Source organism: Leptonychotes weddellii, chromosome 13 (genome assembly GCF_054177405.1).
Source record: "Leptonychotes weddellii isolate Sample4059 chromosome 13, ASM5417740v2, whole genome shotgun sequence".
Lineage (NCBI taxonomy): Eukaryota > Metazoa > Chordata > Mammalia > Carnivora > Phocidae > Leptonychotes > Leptonychotes weddellii.
Genome location: NC_138381.1, coordinates 14819947 through 14840090, shown reverse-complemented (window position 1 = coordinate 14840090; position 20144 = coordinate 14819947). Strand labels below are relative to the sequence as shown.

The window sequence follows — 20144 nt, the reverse complement described above, 5'->3', positions numbered from 1 at the left end:
CACGTTAAGCAGCATTGATGTACACGGTTACCCGACATGGACATTTTTCCTATCGATGTTCAACCCATTCTCTGAGAGAACACAGGGTTTTTGGCCTCTGCTCTGCTCATCTGAGGGTGGTCCAAGCACCTAGCTAAGTTCTACTGATTTCTGCTCGAGCACAGCACCACCTCCACTTGGTGGGGAGCTTCTGCAAATACGCACGAGCTCGCAACCCTCGCTGCTGGCAGGCTTTGCTCCACTGGGCTCGACCTTATGTCCTACCCCTCTCTTAACCCAGATCCCACCTGCCCTTCATGCAAACGCCCCTTCCTGACCCCACTGCTCCCTTTCTTGCGCTCATTTTCAAGTTGGCCCACGAATTAATGTCAGTGGCCGAAAGCCCTGGTGGGCTCCCAAGGGCCTGCCGACCTATGGGGCCACATCGCTTGCCCCACTCACCAGTGTCGTTGGGGTATTTGTCTCCCCTGGTGCACGTCCTCCCGTCGTCCTCCTGGATGTAACCCTCCCGGCATTCACAGCGGTAGCTGCCCACGGTGTTGATGCACGTGTGTGCACACAGCGTCTCGTTGCTGGTGGCACACTCGTCGATATCTGGGTTTGGACCAAAGGCAGAGAATGCTCCGTTTCAGAGAGGTCTGCAAAGGACCCTCTGCCAACCTCGATCAGAGAAGGTGGTGAGCCAGCGTGCCCGGAGCACCTGAGGCCGTGTCGCCACGGTGGCAAGCTGATCGGGGACGGGATCTGCCACTGCCAAGTCATGTGGCCTGGTGCAGGCGTTGCCAGCCCTCAAAATGCCCATCTACAAGACTTGATAAGGTCGCCGGCCCGAAATACTTGGCTGGGCTCCTCAGAGGAGGAAAGGAGTTGACAGATAGCAACACACTTCGAAAAGCACGCATCAGAGCCATGATTTTCTGCAAGGACCCGAGTGGGCTGAGGGTTTTTATGCCCCCCTCCCCCGCCCCCTTTACGGCTCTAGGTTCAGAGCGGCAGGATGGTGACCCAAGGTCAGTTAGGAATGGCTCCTTCCCAGTGAAGAGATGTAATGAAACCTGAGAAAAGCCACTTCTAGCGAAAGAAAATAGTCACGATGAATCTAATGGAGAGTTTTCCCCAGGAAATCTCGGTGTCATCAATGACCCAGACGGACCGCCCATGAGCTGTGGAAACGAGCCATGAGATCATCAAACAAGTCACCAGTCAGAGTCCCCATAAACCGTGCACATCACAGACTTGCTCCCCTGCGGAATGGGGTGGAAACAAAAGTGCTTCCCACCAGGGGAAGAGGAGGCCGAATGGGGTGGAAACAAAAGTGTTTCCCACCAGGGGAAGAGGAGGCCGCCCGGGTCTGTTTCCTGCTCACTGGTTGAAGACATCAGGTGGCAGTGTGTGTGTGTGTGGGGGGGGGGGGGGCGGGGAGACACGATACTCAGTCCTGACCGTGTACACGTGGGAGGCAGACAGAGCTCAGCCCTGCACTTCAAGATGCGGACGTTCCAGCTACTCTGGACCAGTGGCCCGGGACCCACCTCTGGCAGACCCCCATGTGTGGCAGGCCCCCGGGGGCCCCCGGGAGTGTGGTCATTCGGACGTTCCCCTGGTAGTATGCACCATGTCACCTGTGGACTAAGTGCTTCAGCTGCATTCACCTCTGCAACTCCTCAGGCTGAACACCTTTCTTCACGTGCCTCTGCCCTACACCCAAGGGTGACATTGCCCCTATTGTCCAGAGGGAGGAGGAGGTTGAAAGGAGAGAAACAGATGGAATTCTTAACAGAATGCTAGTTTTGTGGATCCCCAAATGGGAAGCGCAGAGTACTGCGGCTACCACAAACTGAAAGGAGAGCCCCCGCGCCCGGGACCTGAGAGAGACAGACGGGCGCGCCCTGTTCTCTGTAGGAGGCGCCAATGGTCCTGGGTCCACTTAGTGGCCTCAGCCCTCTTGTCAGTGTGGGGTGCCCCCACAGGTGCCACTGGGGAGAAGCTAGGAGGTTAATATCTAGAACTTCTCTTCAATGGCGCTCTCTAGAGCCCCAGTTGGGACAGAGGAGGAGGGGCCGCTCATCACAGCTCGCTTATTCTCCACTTGGGACCATGTGCCCGGCTCCTCAGTTCATCCTCCAGGGGCTTCTCAAACTCGCTTGTGCACGGGGGTCACTAGAGACATTCCTGTAAATGCAGATTTCTGGACCCGCCCTCAGCCTCTGGAGGCGAGGCCAGGAATCTTTTCTAAAAACAAGAACCCCAGATGTTTCTGAGGCAGGTTAGCCACGGACTGACCACACTTGGAGACACGTGGCTCCAGGGGACAAGTACCATCACCCTGTCTTAGAAACACAAAGAGGGCATGGCTGGACAGCCCAGCCAGTGCCGGGAGGACCCCGCCGGTGGCGAGGGCAGGTGCTGAGCTCGCTCAGCACAGTCCAGGTGGCTGGCTTCAGCTCCCTGACTCACTTCCAATCTGCCTGCCACATGGGCCCTTCCTCGTTCCCAGCCTCTCTGCCTTGCCTTCCGAGGGAACGTGGAGTCTCGTGTTTCTGTGTTTTGACGTTTCTGCCCACTTATATTCTGTTTGACATTGTTCTCGCTTTGATAATGCTCCCCTTCTCCTGCTCTCAGATCTCACTGCCTATTAGGATCTGACTGGTACCAGCTCCCTGAAGAATTCCTCAGCCGAGGTTGGTCTGATCAAGGCAGTGACGGCTGGCATGATATTATCTGAGTACCGGGACATAAGGGAAGAAACAAAGGTCAAAGCAGCTCTGGGGAGCTGGCCCCACGGATGGAGAGTATCCAACGAAGGACAGAATCACGATCCCAGGAGCTGGGACATTAGTGTGTGCCGCCAACCCACCCAGGCAGTAAGGTTTCTCGCGCTTCCGGTGTCTCTCCCGGTCGTACCGGAACCCTGGATAACAGGTGCACAGCACTCGGCCGAAGTTATCCGTGCACTGCTGTTCACAGGGAGCCTCGGCACACACGTCGTAATCTGAAAAAGACAAGGGTGAGCTCACGTCAGCTACAGTCGTTCAGCACACGGGGGCGGTGACACGGGGCCCGGGTCTGGAACAGACCTCCTGGGCTGCACCCTGCTCAAGAATGGGGAAGGGTGGCCGGCTACGTTTAGAAGGGTGTTAACCCTTTGGGCCATGGGCCACCTTTTAAAAGTACTACGTCGGGGAACTTGGTGCTCAGCCTGGCCCGTGGTTGAAGGCAAACATCCCCTGTGATTTTCCCCCGGTCACCTCCTCATCCGCTGGGGTCTGCCACTCATCCGGGAAGCAAAGATGCTCTGGATGCCCCAGCCCTGCAGCAGTACCTGCGGTAGAGACAGGGAATTCCTTCCAGATGACCACCAAAGAACAGCCCGCCTGGTGAGGGGTGTGGGCACCATCGTGTGAGTGCGACGGCTGGAAGTCACGCAGGCTAGGAGGAGCGTGAGGGAGGCTTTGGAACAGAGCTGGTGTGAGTGATGCAGGGCTGGGGCATGCGTGTGTGCGCGCGCGCGTGTGTATCCTGCATGCTGAGGAGGGGCTGGGAGCAGCTGGAGGTCTCTGGATGCCCTCTTACTTGAAAAGAATTAAAGCATCTCCTCCTCCCAGTCCTTACAAATGGATACTTAACAAGCCTCTGAAGGGACTTTGGCTCGGAGTCAGGAGCTCAGGCTGCACATTCACCTCCAGACTAGATCCAGCATCTCAATCACTGAGCTATCTTCCCTAGGTGCTGACAGATAAATGATCCTCGGACGCAGAGTAAACCCGGCTTTGCTCCGCTGCACAGGAAGGTGGAATGGGTGGGTCGGTCTGTCTTTAGCTCCGATGCAGACGGCGTCCGTGGGGCAAGGATCATGCCATTCTCATGAGGACCTGCAAAGCTGCCCCTGCTAAATCCTTTCCCCTGTAATTGTGATGCCAGGTCTACTTTCCTGCCAGTCAAACATGGTTTCCTCAACTAAATATCACCTCTAGGCAGCCAATGTAGTTGTTGTTGAAGACTTTATTTACTTGAGAGAGGGAGAGCACAGAGGGAGTGAGAGAGGGAGCAGCAGACTCCCTGTTGAGCAGAGAGCCCGACATGGGGCTCGATCCCAGGACCCTGAGATCATGACCTGAGCCGAAGGCAGACGCTTAGGTGCCCCTAGGCAGCCCATGTTTTGTGCTCTATACTCTTCTCTTGCTCCCGTGTTCTGCCTTATTTGTGGAATGCCTACTCTGTCCCCGGCTAGGAGGCATGCAGCCTTATGGTGAAGAGTATGGGTTCCAGAGCCAGCCCTCCAAACTCTGCTACTATGTCGTCTGTGACCTCGGGTCCTGTAAGTCTCATCCTCTTACCTATAAAATAGGGGTGACAGTAATAATGACTTTATGGCGCTTTTATGAAGGTTAACTTGGATGATGCCTTAAAGCACAGGGCCCGACACACAGTAAAGCTTAACCTGCTCTTCTGCTGCCTTTATTACTAGCTCTTACTACTGTCTGGGTATCTAGCAAGGACGGTGTCCCTTGGACTAACTGGCACTACTTTCTTCCTACAGTTTATGCTCAATTAATAACTGTTGAGCTAGGACAAATGAGATTATTCTATCACCTGGCAAATCAAAATAATACAGCAGAGGGCTTGGCAGAGTAGATCTGGTTGGCAACCACTACTCCACTCTGCAGTGGTAGGGCAAAAGCAGCCGTAGATAATACTTAAGTGCATGAGTATGGTTGTGTTTCAATAGAACTTTATTTACGAAAACAGGCGGTGGGTCAGATTTGGCCACGGGTGGTTGACTTTTGACTTAGAGTAACAAACATGAGGCAACACTCCCTTAAATTGCACCTTCTCCTCAGCACATTTGTTTAGAAATTCTAGTCCCTTTACTATCTGTGATGGTTAATTTTATGTGTCAATGTGGAGATGCCACAGTACCCACATACTTGGTCAAGGACATTCTAGACGTTTCTGTGGAGATATTTGTTAGATGGGATCAACATTTAATTTGGTAGAGTCTGAATAAAAATGTTGGTGGCCCCTTTCAATCAGTTGAAGGCCTTAATAGAAAAAACACTTCCCCCAGGGAAGAGGGAATTTTGGTAGCAGACGACCTTTTGACTCAGACCGTTACCCTGCTTCTGGGTTTCCAGCCTATCCTGCGGACTTTTGACTTGCCTCCACAAGCCTGTCAACTAATTCCTTTAAGGAAACCTCTCTCTGCTTCTCTGGACAATCCTAACGAATATACTATCTTTTCTGACTTTCTACATTTCTATGTTGCATTCCTGCTCATGGAAATCTTTATGACTGTAGAGATCTTTAGTAAGAAGCCCATGCACACAGACTTCTTCCCACAGATTGAAACACTTCAGTGTTCTAGTGACAGCAACAGAGCAGCCTGCTAGTTAGAGCAAGGCTTTGTTAATCATAGTATCACAGGCCCCGCTGAGGGCGAGGGGAGGCTACCTTTAGGCTCTGATGTTTGAAACCACAACACCCAACATTTCAAGAAACCCTAAGTATGTGGTACCCATGTAATGTGTTTTTATTTAGGCTGGGCAAGGTCTTTAGCTGGGATCTTAAATCGACTGGCCTAAACTTAGTTTTCTTAGTATCTGCCAAATTGAAATATAAAGGACAGAGCTGCAGACTGAGAAAAGCTGGCTTATAAAAGAACGCAATTATTTTGACCTTTGTGGGTTTTTTCTTTGTGGGTTTTTTCCACCATGCTCTAACCAACAGAATTGGCTGGCAGTGAGAAATTCAGTCTGAGAGAGGCCCAAGGCCACATAAACCATCTTATGTAAAGTGATTTCCTAACCAACCTTCCTAAAGCAGCTTTCTCAGAGGTCCCAGCTATGGTTTAGTGAACTCTTCCACCCTTTCACCGAAGAGAGCAATACGCAGGGGGGATTCATTTATTTCTAACTGAGACAAAGAAACTGCTCTCTATGCGATAATGCAACATGAATTGCCTTGGCTGCACTCCTGGTTCTCTGCAAAGGCCTGGCTTCTTGGTTGACAGTGAAGAAACCTATTTCTCATTACCCACCCACCCATCTCTCCCCGGCCCCAGGCCAACTAATCTCACGCTCTCCGAACAGTTCTTAGAGTTCTCTGGATCAGCGCTGGGATCCTTTGCAGCTCTCTTCCTCCTACCTGTCCAGGTCCTTGGCAGCCTTCCTTGATCAGCCGGCTCCCCCTCCTTCCTGAGATCACCTCAGACTGCCCTGGGTCTTCTGTGCCCCGGGCCTGCTCCAGACACTTTCTGCTCTGAATGCCTCTACCACACATGTTGTGGTCATTATTAAAAACAACAGCAGGAACCATTTATCAAGCACTTAATAAGAGCCAGCTTCTGTTCCAAGTACCTCACATGCGGTTAAGATTCTTAAAACAACCATGAGTCAAGTACTAATACTTTCCCACAAAGACTAAGGTAGGATGTGTGTGTTACGCACTGAATCCTCCTGTCCTCTTGAAATTCACATGTTGAAATCCTAACCTCCAAGGTGATGGTCTGAGAAGGTGGGGCCTTTGGGAGGGGCTTAGATCATGAGGACAGAGTCCTCATGAAGGGCTTGGTGCCTTTATAAAAGAAACCCCAGAGAGCTCTCTTGTCCCTTCTGCCATTAATGGACATAGCAAGAAGGTGGCTATCTATGAATCAGGAAGCTCCCACCAGGCATGGTGTTTTCCAGGGTCTTGGTCTTGGACTTAGCCTCCAGAACTATAAAAGAAATAAACATTTGTGGTTTAAGCCACCAGACTATGGTATTTCTGTTATAGCAGCCAGAATGGACTAAGGCAATATGGAAAGTGTAATTAAAATTCAGGTCTCTTGGGATGCCTGGGTGGCTCAACTGGTTAAGCCTTGGCCATTGGCTCAGGTCATGATCCCAGGGTCCTGGGATCAAGTCCCACATTGGGCTCCCTGCTCAGAGGGGAGTCTGCTTCTCCCTCTGCCTGTCACTCCCCCCCCCGCCGCTTGTGCTCCCCCTCGCTCTTTCTCTCTGACAAATAAATAATAAAAATAAAATCTTTAAAAAAAATTCAGGTATCTCTGATTTCATGCTTGTCTATATCCTGTCTCCCCAGCTTGAGGGTGTGGACTTTGAGGACTGGGCCCAGGTCTGACACTGCTCTGTCTCCTCAGTGCTGGGCTGAGCACAGAGCTTGAAGGGGCTTTGAGTTTAGCATATGAAAAGCAGAGAGAGGTGGGGAGGATGCTTGTGTTCTAACTGTGTATGACATGCTGATTAGGGAAATACAGCCTCCTGAGCTTAAAACCTGAAATACATGTGTACTGTTTGTATATATTGAGGATGCTCAATATATGTGTATAAGTTGTGTAATGATTTGGGTAGAGCATACTATACATGGAGCTAAATTGGCACTAGAAGAATTTAATGCCAAAAAACCCCTGAAATTACATACACATTCTATATACATCTGAACTTTATAGACACCTAACGACTAGTCACAAACAAGGTGAGAAGACAATCTTTTATATTACATACCTTCTGGGATGCATTGTCCAAGAACAAATTTATACCCTTTGCAGCATTTTTTCCTAAGAGACAAACAAAAATGTATTTTAAATGGGATGTTAGATTAAAAATATAATTCTTTTTAGTTATTGAATGACTTGTGCCCAGGGAAAAGTGAGGCCTAAGGGAAAGAAGGGGTTGTGTAGCTTTAAGGGAAGCAGAGATAAAAAGGGGAAATATTATCAATAGCACATGGACACATCTTCCAATAGCGGGATGCCTTTTTCATCACGTAATGTGTGTAATTAATCACTTGAATCCAATGAAGTGGATTAACGCAGAGACTTCAAGATAGTTAGATCAGATGATCAGAGGCCTCAGGATATAAAGGAACTTTGAGGCTGGCCAGGCCCCTCAGCCTACAAGCTAGGGATTCACTGACTTGCTAATTTTAACAATTAGCTAACAACTAGATAATTATAATGATGGCTAATTATAATAATAATTAGATAGCTAATTATTAGTAAGACTGAGGCTGGGACCCAAGTATTCTGACTCCCACTTGAGTGCTTGCTTTACACCTGTACCACATAAGGTACTGAAAGGTATCTAAATTATCTGAATTAAAAAAACAGCAAACAAGCAGTTCATTCATTCACTCATTCATCATTCATTCATTTTGAGAGAGAGTTGAGAGCACATGTGGGAGCAGGGCAGAGGGAGAGGGAGAGAGAATCTCAAGCAGACTCAAAGTGGAGCATGGAGCCTCGATCTCACGACCCTGAGGTCACGACCTGGGCCAAAATCAAGAATTGGACACTTAACCGACTGAGTCACCCAGGTGCCCCAACAGCAGGCAATTCTAAGAGAAATGGTGCCATCAGTTCAAAATGTAAATCTCCACTGGATATCTTAAGTGTCTGGTATGAAGTTGTAGGCTCCTAACAGACCAACCCCCTACAGATAGCAACTATAAACTCCGGACAAAACAGAAGCAAACCACCACTGGTAGGTCCTGGTGAGTAAAGAGAAGTGGGCAGGATTTAAGAGGAGAGTTGAAATTTTGAACAAGGGACCAACCCGGGCTAAGTTTCCTGCTTTTTAGGGCTTTAGCCTATCAAAGTGCCTATCACAGTTGCTATGTGGTGTGGAAAGCTAAAACACAGGGAACCCACAGGGAGTTTTGGCTCAATCAAATGCAGGACAAAGCTGGGGCAACCAGAGGCATGAAAAATTGAGGGAAACCCTGGAAAGGAGAGTGCTGGAAAAGGGGAGCCTTAAATTCTAGGTATAAATTCTTCCCAAGCTCTGGTAAGCCCTAACCCATGCGTGTGAGGAGCAGGCTCAAAACACCCCCGCTAAATACAACACAGGCTGAAGGCTTGAGCTACCACCTACTGCAAGGCAGTTTTCACATTACATCCAACCAAGTTCCTTGCCTGCTAAAAGAGAAATATCAACATTCCTTGGATGAATTGAACAGGATTCAGGGTCTCCATGACACAACTTGTACAAATGTGACCCATTCTCAAGGGAAAGACAATCAACGATGCCAATTCCAACTGCAGATGTTGGAATTATCAGACACAATGTTAAAGCAGCTGTTACAACTATGTTTGAAGATATAAGGGAAAATACACTTGTAATCAATGAAAACGTAGGAAATCTAAGAGAAACAGAAACTATGAAAAGAACAAAATAGAAGAATTGGGAAATATATCAAATTAAAAAAAAACCCAGGGGGCCTGGGTGGCTCAGTTGATTGGGCAACTGCCTTCAGCTCAGGTCATGATCCCAGAATCCTGGGATCGAGTCCCACATCGGGCTCCTGGCTCAGCAGAGAGCCTGCTTCTCCCTCTGACCCCTTCCCTCTCATGCGGTTTCTCTCTCTCAAATAAATAAATAAAATCTTAAAAAAAAAAACAAAAACAAAAAACCATCCTGCTGGATGGGTTTAACAACTGAATGGTGACAGAAATTAGTGAATTTGAAGATCTAAGCACAGGAATAAGCCGATTTAAAGAGAAAAAAATGATTAAAAAAATGCACTATACCTCAGGGACTGGTGGGACAATTTCAAAAGTTCTAATGTATGGTATTTGGAGTTCCAGAAGGTGGGGAGAGAGAAAACGGAACCAAAAACAAATTTGAAAAATGGTTGAAATATCCCAAGTTGATGGGGTGCCTGGGGTTAAGCATCTGCCTTTGGCTCAGATCATGATCCCAGGATTCTGGGATCGAGCCCCGCATCGGGCTCCTTGCTCAGCAGGAAGCCTGCTTCTCCCTCTCCCCCCACCCCATGCTTGTGCTCTCTCTCTGAAATAAATAAATCTTAAAAAAAAAAAAAAAGAAAAAGAAAATATCCCAAGTTTAGTGAAAAACAAATTTACAGACTAAAAATGTTCAGCAAACCTGAAATGTGTTAAATACACACACGTAAAAAACCGTCTAGAGACATCATAGTCCTCCTGCTGAAAACTAAAGAGAAAAATCCTGAAAGCAGGCAGAGAGAATGTGCACATCTATAAGCGTGTGGCCATGCGCTGCTCATCAAAAGCGATGGTAACCAGAAACAGTGGTAGGACATCTTTTAAGTGGTGAGAAAAACCAGCCTGTCAACCCAGAATCCTATATCCGGTGAAAATACCCTTCAAGAATGAAGATGAAATAAAGACGTTTCAGATTAAAGAAAACCAAGCATTCATCACCAGCAGAGCTGGGTGACGAGAAATACTAAAGGGAGTTCTTCAGAATAAAAGGACAGGGTACCGGGGGGAACTTGGATCTTTAGGAAGGAACAAAATGCCTCATGCATGATGTATCTGGGTACACATAAAAGGCTATTTTTTCATGCTTATTTTAAAGCAAAAATTACACACTGTCTTGCAGGATTCATAATGCAAGTAAATGCAACAAAGAGAACTGCAGAATTAAAAAAATGGCAGGGCTGTAAAAGGACCTACATGGTAACAAAATGTCTACACTGTGTGTGAAAGTATACAACACTGACATTTCCGCCACAGCACATTCCCCTTTGTTCTCCATCTCTCCAGCCTCGTTACTCTTCCCCCTTCCTTCCCCTTCTCTCCCAGCTGGGTTCCTGGTAAGCTTCCTTTGACCACTTCCAAAATTAGTATGTTAATTCAGAGGCCAAGAATTAACCTGGGTGTGGTGAATTTGCAAATCTCCAAAATACAGCCCAAGATCTTTTGCATTGATTATAAAGGTTAAACTATCATTTTTAAAAAACGATTTCTTTGTAACAGTAAGAGAAATCACATTCAAGGTTATTCCCATCAAAATATCATTCTCAATCATCTGTATTTGAACACGCTTTTTAGGTTAAATATGGTCCAGCGACTGGGAAGTGCACATCACCTGCAGTCTATCGATGCTGCCACGTGTGAGCATATCATTTGTACGTTGTAGTGAATACGGGGGCAGGAACCACAGATCTGGGAAATTAGGCATTATCTGGGTCCTAAAGCAAATTCCCACCTTTTGTCAAATGGTCCGAACCTTCCACCAGGTTAGACAAAGACTTCTAAGAAAAATATGATACACTTAAGGCGCCTGGGTGGCTCAGTCGTTAAGCGTCTGCCTTCGGCTCAGGTCATGACCCCAGGGTCCTGGGATCGAGCCCCGCATCGGGCTCCCTGCTCCGCGGGAAGCCTGCTTCTCCCTCTCCTACTTCCCCTGCTTGTGTTCCTGCTTTCACCATGTCTCTCTCTGTCAAATAAATAAAATCTTAAAAAAAAAGAAAAATATGATACACTTAAATGCATGTTTTCCATCACATTTCAGTGAGACAATAATTTAACAACATTACTTTTACAAATTATTGGTCAATTTTATTTATTTTTTTTAAAGATTTTATTTATTTATTTGAGACAGAGAGAATGAGATAGAGAGAGCATGAGAGGGAGGAGGGTCAGAGGGAGAAGCAGACTCCCTGCCGAGCAGGGAGCCCGATGCGGGACTCGATGCAGGACTCGATCCCGGGACTCCAGGATCATGACCTGAGCCGAAGGCAGTCGCTTAACCGACTGAGCCACCCAGGCGCCCGATTTTTTTAAGATTTTGTTTTTAAGTAATCTCCACACCCAACATGGGGCTTGAACTCACAACCCTAAGATCAAGAGTTGCACGCTCTCCCAGTGAACCAGCCAGGTGCCCGTCAAATCAGTCTTTGTAGACTGGTCTGCTAGGCGGGTTAAACTCACAGGAGAAACAATCTCAGCAATCTCTTCCTAAAACTTTTTTTTTTTTTTTTTTTTAAAGACTTTGAGACAGAGAGAGAGAACAGGTGAGAGAGAGAGCATGGGCAGGGGTGGGGCACAGGGAGAAGCAGACTCCTCGCTGAGCAGGGAGCCTGACGCGAGGCTCGAGCCCAGGACTTTGGGATCATTACCGAGCCAAAGGCAGATGCTTAACCAACTGAGCCACCCAGATGCCCCTCTTCCTAAAACTTTTAAAATTTACAAGAATTTTATTAAATCCGTTTATAAACTTTATATAAAATGAATTAAAAATGTATACAATGTATACAACTTACAAATATCACATCTGGTGAGAGAATATTCTGAGGCCCAACTGCGTACAGCACAGCCTCATTTCTCCCTGCAACATTTCTCATGTGCAATCCAGCTGTGGTGGACAATCTTACTTCAAACGCATAATAAGTGGGCTTCCGTTATAAAAACCGGTAGCATCTGGGATGTTCCTGAATCAGACTTGAGTGAAATAACTAAAGGTCCCCTCCCCTGCAAAGGACACATTTGACAATCTGTATGTGTACACTCAATATAGGTTATTTTGAATCATTCCTCAGCCTATTTTATGGTGTGTGTGTGCGCGTGTAAGATTTACTGCTATGAATGATGTGTGGCAATGTCCAGAGTTTTCCAATTGGACATAATTTCCCAACATCTCCAACTGATTTATAATTTTACATGACAAGGGAAGCCCCTGGGGTAGAAATTTTGATTATTTCTAACAGAGGTAGAGGTTCTACCTTTACATTCCGTGAAACTTACACTGTCTAGTTTTTCATGGTTTAAGAAAGTCCAAGTTCCTAACAACCAGAAAGAAAACTGCTTAATAGAGTATTCATTAAAATTTTACAGCTCTTACTTACTGCATTACTTGAAGCTGTCCTACAGAGAACTGTAAGAGGAAGAACAGTGCCCTAGATTATGTGAAACTCAAGCAAATCACAAGAAAGTTGGAGGGGAAACATGTGTTTTTGATACATCTTAAGTACAACAGCACATTTAAACATATGGTTCTATTTCTATTTAAATAGTGCACCTAACGTACAGCTGCTGAGAAGTTTGATGGCATTTCAAAGTTCATGCACACGGATGCAACCCTTACAACAATCTCTCTTTCTACATCCAAGACATCATATGTGGGCATTCTGATCTTTCTGAGCATTGCAAAGGCTTGGGATTGTCCATTTAGGGGAGCCCAAAGTAATCTGTCGTTTGCCTTTTTATGAAATTAAATAACATAGTGATTTGATATGCTTTCAAAAGGCTACGGAGCTCTATCAGGAGAAGATCTAAGCTTCAGAATGGCCATGCTTCATTTAAATACCTTCTCAACTAAGAATTAACTTCCCCTTGGCTGTTTTTTTTTCTTAAATTGCATACCTAACGCCATCTCTCTGCTCAAGAGGAGATCTGAGATTCCACTGTACCCTCCTGCTTCTCTAGAGTTCCTGGGAAGACAGCATTATTTTGCATGCTAAACACCCATCCAACATAAACCATTTAAAATAAACAATGAAATATTCCAAAGTATAAAAAAATAAACACTGGCCACACGTCATGCCATTTCAAAGATTACTTACAACATAATTTACGTATAACGAAGTCAGGATAGCCAAAGTGAAATCTCCTTCTCGTTATGCAAGCAAGGCACTTGTTAGACCGAACTACAAACACGGCTGTGTGGTTTTTATCTTTAAGAAAAACAAACGAAGATGGGAAAAGCTCATGTGGATTCTGGGGAGATGGTCCTGCTTAATCCGCTTCATGTGTCATAGCTTGGTTTTCCAAATGCAAATGCTTTTCTCATTTCTTGGCAAGGGGAAGTGGTGATCAGGGGTGGTGGTTACATAGAAAGGGCAACATCTGCTAATCGGGAAAGTCTGTGGAGGCTTCCCCTGGGTGCCCCGGAGCGTTAACACACATACAAAATCATAAATAAACACAGTGGAGCCAGAGATATATCCCAGCAACCGAGTGTGTAGGAGAGCTTTTGGAAGGAAAAACGGAATCGGGAAAATGAAGATGGTAGAAATGCCATCATCTGTCTGCTGTTAGTTAGGAGATTCTAGAAAAGATTTTTTTTTTTTTTAAACTGTCTATAGAATTAGAGGACAAGGAGGGATCTTGAAAGGTCAAATGAGTTATAAGGCAAGAAATATTTCAACAGTTGCTCCACAATAGTAAATTTTCCTAAGATTTGGGGTTTCCTTTGCATAGCTGTCTAGATATGCACCAGATGGATCAGAGTTTTTTTTTTAAATGAGAGAAAGAACTGCACTTTTTAGAGTATTTTAGGGTTCTTTGTGCCAAGCTCCATGTGGTGGATGGAGCAATGGTTTTGGGGTCAAGCAATCTGGTTTACAATTCTGGCTCTGTCACTTAAAGAGCTTGCGATGTGACCTTGGGCTCATCTCTTAAACTCGCTGAGTTTCAGATTCCTCGTGGATAAAACATGAATCATAATATTTGCTTTGCAGAATTATCACAAGGATTACAGATAATAAAGTTACCTAGCACAGGGCCTGGCTTAGGGTCAGAATAGTGTTGTAGCTACAGCTTTATGAACACAGCAAGAAAATAGCAAAAGCCACTCTTCCCAGATGCCTTCATTTTAGGACTTATCTCTTCCTTCCACTTCTTATTCAATGGCTGATACGTTCTTCCAAAAACAAAAGAGAAGGGGAGGGGAGAAAGGAGGGAGGGAGAAAAGTTTTGATTTTAAGATGATGGAAAAGTAATATTTTTGGCCTCTTCTTTCACAAGTTAACCCCAAATAATGCGAATAAGAAATAAAAATGCAAGGTCAAAATCCATGATTAGGAATATAATTCTAATATGAAGTCTAATAGCAATGTGGCCAGTAGATGGGAGAATGAGAAGTGATTTTTTTTAAAGATTTTATTTGTCAGAATAAGACAGAGAGAGCAAGTGAGTGAGCGTGCTCGCACAAGCAGGGGGAGGGGCAGAGGGAGAAGCAGACTCCCTGCTGAGCAAGGAGCCCAATGCAGGACTTGATCCCAGAACCCTGGGATCATGACCTGAGCCGAAAGCAGATGCTTAACTGAGTGAGCCACCCAGTTCCCTGGGAAGTGATTTTGCAGAGTGGAGTAACTTCAAACCTACGAGCCTCCAGAGGGGGTTATGGGGAAGCCAACAGCCTGCAGCACCTCAGCCAGGCTTACGAATCACACACACCAGGTACTGAGGAAGGGGGAGGCCAGAAGAGAGCAAGACAATCTGAAAGTCTGGTGAGAAGCTGGACTTCCTGCCCTGCCCCCTCTGCCCCCAGGAACCCTGTGTCAGCTACCCTTCATCTACCACTGCAAGAGGCAGAAGGTACAGTCTTTGGGGAAACGTGTACCCGAGAAGCTCAAGACTGTCACATCAAGCAGGAGGCCCCTGGGGGACATGCCCACGAGCAGATAATCCTGCCCAGGCACACAGAATTTCCAAACATTTTTAAAGAACGCTTTCAATGGAATATCTCATTCCAAAACAATGAAAGCCTCCCCATGATGGCTTCTGAAGGCCAGCTGATGGTAGCTTCCCCACATCCCCAGTTAGTCCATCCTAATTGAAGAGATACAAGGCCGGGAAAATGCAGAGACCAGCATGCACGGTCTCTTTCCACCACCTAATCCTGCCGTGGCATACCAGACGAGGGGGTCCATGGGAGACTCCTGCCAGGAACAACACAGCCCATGAAACCCTTGGGACTACATTAAAGGCCTGAGGATGGATGGATGGATGAATTGATTGATCTTTAAAGATTTTATTCATTTATTTGAGAGAGCACGAGACGGGGAAGGAGCAGAGGGAGAGGGACAAGCAGACTCTGCACTGAGTGCAGAGCCCAACTCGGGGCTTGATCTCATGACCCTGAGATCATGACCTCAACTGAAATCAAGAGTCAGTTTTGTTTTTTTTTTTTTTTTTTAAAGATTTTATTTATTTGAGAGAGAGGGAACACAAGCAGGGGGAGTAGGAGAAGGAGAAGCAGGCTTCCCGCGGAACAGGGAGCCCGATGTGGGGCTCGATCCCAGGACCCTGGGATCATGACCTGAGCCGAAGGCAGACGCTTAATGAGTGAGCCACCCAGGCGCCCCAAGAGTCAGTTGCTTAACCTCCTGACACACCTAGGTGTCCCTGAAGGCCTGAGGATTTAAAAGTGGTCCTGAATTTCTTTGTAAAACTCCTTAGAGTGAGGAAGCTTTCCTCTCTTTCAACCTTCTTCTCTTGCCAAAACTTTTATTGAGCTTTGCATGACTTCACATGAACTACTAGAATTCCTTTTATACCAGATGCCCTGAGAACAGAACCCAGTAAAATGACTCACCTCCCATCTAGGCATGCTTGGTTCCAGCCCTTTAACCAGAAAGTGCTTCTCCCAGGCAAATCGAGTAAGGTCACGGTTACTATAGCAATCAGTGAAGGTAAAAAAAAAAAAAAAAAAAAGGGGCGGGGGGGAGGGAACAAACCTATTTCTTCAACTGCATATAAGCTTGTTCCTGCCAAATCTCAGTGACAATATGAAGGGAATCATAAGGAGTATGTTACGTGTAACGTGCTTTCATATGCACAATTACTAATGGTCAAGATCAAATGCGGAAAACAGCATGGCAGTTCCTCAACAAATTAAAAACAGAGTAACCACACAATCCCACAATTCTGAGTATATACTGGAAAGAAGTGAAAGCAAACTCAAAACAGGTATTTGTCCACAGCAGCATCATTCACAATAGCCAAAGGTACAAACACCCCAGATGTCCCTTGACAGATGAATGAAGACAAATGTGATGCACTCACACACACAATGAAATATTCTTCATCCTTTAAAGGATGTTCTGACATGTGCTACAATACGGATGGAACTTGAAAACGTTACGCTAAGTGAAATCACACAAAGGAACAAATTTTGTGTAACTCCACTTATAGGAGGTACCTCAAGTGGTCAAATTCATAGGTAGAAAGTAGAAAGGTGGTGGCCAGGGGCTGGGTGGGGAGGGGATGGGGAGGGGATGGGGAGGTGTGGGTAAATGGGTACACAGTGTTCAGGAGAATGAGAAAGTTCTGGAGATGGATGGTGACGGGTGCACCACAATGTCAACGTGCATAATGCTATTACACACCTAAAAATAGTTAATATGGTAAATTTTATGTTATGTGTATTTTACCAAACATACACAAAAAGATCAAATGAGGAGAGAATGCTGTTGAAGTCATACTTCTAGCCAGTAACTCCCTGGGCATGGTGTCATCTGGGTTTTAGTTCTCTGAATTACTGAAAAACTTTTTTTTTTTAAGGTATGTGAGGGTTATTCTTAGATGGGGCTGAGGTAACAACCAGAAAGCATTTATCCCTACAAGGCTTCAAGTGGTGATAATCTATTCCTTCCACAAACGTTCATCACACACACCCCAGGAAGACAGAAGAGCTGGTGGTTAGGGTCTTGGCCCTGGGGGTTCTGCCTCCCAGGTTTGAATCCAGGCTCTGCTGCTTTCCAGCTGTGGGACCTAGACAAGTGACTTAAAGTCCCCCTAGCTTGATTTCCTCATCTGTAAAATGGGGTAGTAATAGTACCCACCTCACTGGCTTGAGATGAGGGGTCAAGGAGTGAAGATGTACATGCAGAGCTTAGTATGGTGCTCTGTACCTACATCAAACAGAACACGTAGAAGGAAATGGGCTGGTTTTCCTGTTGTGTCCCCCGTCCAGCGCTCACCTTCAGGGACGCTCGAGTGTTTTAGAGGAGGGGGCATCAGGAAGTGAGCAGCTGGGCCACAGTCTGACTGCCCATCGCCCTGGCTTTCAGGCAGACGCCGTCCGGGCTGACTGACTGCAGTACCAAAGCCAGTGTCTTGGCCGTTTCGTTTCCACGGTCACTCTGGCGCAAGGATCGTTTTACCGGCTAGCAGGAGAAGTGAAACCCTCTCAAGCTACTAACGCGTTCCATTCCCCTCTCTCTGCTCAGTGTAATTTCTGTTCTCAACGGTGAAATGCGTGCACACAACCGGATCTCGTGCTGTTTGCTCAAAGCTGGCCCAGGAGCTCGCAGGGGGTGCGGACGACAGCCCAGGCTGCAGGGCTGAGAACACGCGCAGCCACCTCCCATGTTTTGGTCAGTGTCTCCCCATCTCCTTGCCATGTTCTCAGACGCACACGGTCAGGGACCTCGGTAGAGGGCCGCCCCGAGTCCACACGGGCCTTGGAGACGAGAACCTGGAACTGACTCTGCCTCTTTGCCACGATGCCGATGCTCCCCTTCCTTGTCTCCCCCCCCCAAGTGAGTTTTCTACCCCATCAACCCTCGTCATCTTGCTTGCTGGCTGCCTTTTCCCTAATTCATTTGAGAAGTTGATCATTTCTGAAACATAAAAATGATAAATTGAGAGAGATAGTTTGGCACTATCTTTGTATAAGAAACAATAAAATTGTGTCTGTATACACACACACACACGTAGTGAGATATCTTTTCATTAAAAAAAGAAAGGTTAGGTTGGGTATTCATGGATCTCTCTATGTGGGTAAGACGAAAGATGCTTCTTGTGGTTTTTTTTTTTTTTTTGAGATAAAATTGACTTATAGCTTTAGACCAGTTTCAGGTGCACAACATATTGATTTGATATTTGTAGACACTGTGAAATGATCACCACAGTAAGCCTGGTTCTTTTTTTTTTTTTTTTTCATTTTCCTGCAATGAGCAGGTACTGATTTTCTTAATAAGAGAAAATAAAGGAAATAAGAAACTAAAGGGATCTTCAGGGATTTTTCAAGGGTGTTTTGGTACATTTCTAATGCCAGGCTTGGCAATGGTTTTGGAAGCTGGTTTTGAAAGCTGGTAAAGAAGTAACATTTGTGAGCACATTTGAGAATAGCGCATATAGGCATCCATCATGATTTACTTCACCCAGAGACTCCTCAGGATTGACATTCTGGACAAACTTGACCAATTAGGTTTCAACCAGTCTGCTTTTGACCAAGTCACTGGGAACCAATATATAGCATTTATTAAGAGATTGCTTCTGGGATTGAGTGTATCACTTAGAAAGATGTTCATTTTTTTTCTTTTTCATCAGAAAACTGGTTTAATAGAGGTCTGCCTTAGAAAGGATTTTAATAGAACCATTTCCCCCATTCAGGAGACACGTTTAAGCCAATGCATCTCTGCTGACGTTTATTCCCATAGCTGCTAATTTTCAGAAGCACCGAGAACTGTGAATTGTGTCTCTCTTTGTGGGTCATTGTCCGTGGACAGGGCGTGGAAAGTGGAGACTATTCCTTGCAGCAACATAGTTCACCCTATGCAGTGACACTGTGGGGCCCAGAGCCCTAGTCACTGCTGTGTTTTTATTCTATCAACCCTCTAACCATCATCCTAGGAACACCTGAATGGTTTTGTTTTTTAAGATTTTATTTATTTGAGAGACAGAAAGTACGAGTGGGAGGGAGGGGTCAGGGGAGGAGTACAGAGAGAGGGAGAAGCAGGCTCCCCGCTGAGCAGGAAGCCCGATGCGGGGCTCAATCCCAGGACCCCATCATCATGACCTGAGCCGAAGGCAGACGCTTCTCTAAGTCACCCAGGTGACCCTGCCTGAATGGTTATTAATAATCTGCTAAATGGCATTCATCAAGAAAATATGTTCAAGCACTGAATTTTCATGATAAACCAAATACAAGAAGTCATCCATGGTTACCAAAGCATCCTCAAGTTCCTGCCTGCTTCTCTGCCTTCTCCTCCCACTCAGGGCTTTCCCTGAAGCTCAGCTAGCATTTCTTCCTGCTCTCCTTCAAAGGGTGCATTCAGCTTCAGGATTCCAACTCTGACCTCTCTTAAGACTCCTAAACTGCAAACTCCCATGTACCCATGTTGTATTCATTTTGCTTGCCCTGTATCTTCCAGATTTCCTGCAATGATCGGGTATTAACTTCCATAGCGAGAACGTGTTATATTTTAAAATAGAAGAAAATTAACTTCTCACTGACAAACTGGCATAGAAGAGTATCCTTGATGGAGCCAGAGCTTGAAGGCAAATAATCCACAAGCCTGTTTTTAAACATCGCCCTCTATTTTTCTCCCTAGTAAGAGACCCAGATGACCCACAACAGCTGCACTTCCAAAGGTCATTACTGTGGCAGAGATAGCCAGCGGTTTCTCCTTATCTACTTCCTTTTCTATTGTAACAAAAGCCCAAATTATAGCTGGGTACGTAACCACCCAGAAAGAAAGGAAGCATTCCCCAGCCTCTCACCCACCAGGTACTGCCTTGTGAGTAAGCTGGGCAACAGGATGTGAGTAGCCATGATGTGTGCAACTCTCAGGTGCCACCCTTACATGGAAGGGGGCACATAATCTCTCCCTTTCACCTTCCCGTGAGGAGGAGCATGAACACGGTA

At 46.2% G+C, this 20144-nt stretch overlaps 1 protein-coding gene across 2 annotated transcripts in view; it reads right to left on the bottom strand.

The window, feature by feature from the left end:
- Positions 1-20144, bottom strand: part of CCBE1 (collagen and calcium binding EGF domains 1) — a 220205-nt gene that overhangs the window by 24923 nt on the left and 175138 nt on the right. For both annotated transcript variants that reach the window (XM_081801112.1, XM_081801111.1), the window contains exons 3-5: positions 7506-7558; positions 2858-2992; positions 442-594 (exon numbers count right to left, since the gene is read on the bottom strand). In XM_081801112.1, coding sequence (XP_081657238.1) covers positions 442-594; positions 2858-2992; positions 7506-7558 — 341 coding nt within the window. The remainder of the gene's footprint in view (positions 1-441; positions 595-2857; positions 2993-7505; positions 7559-20144) is intronic.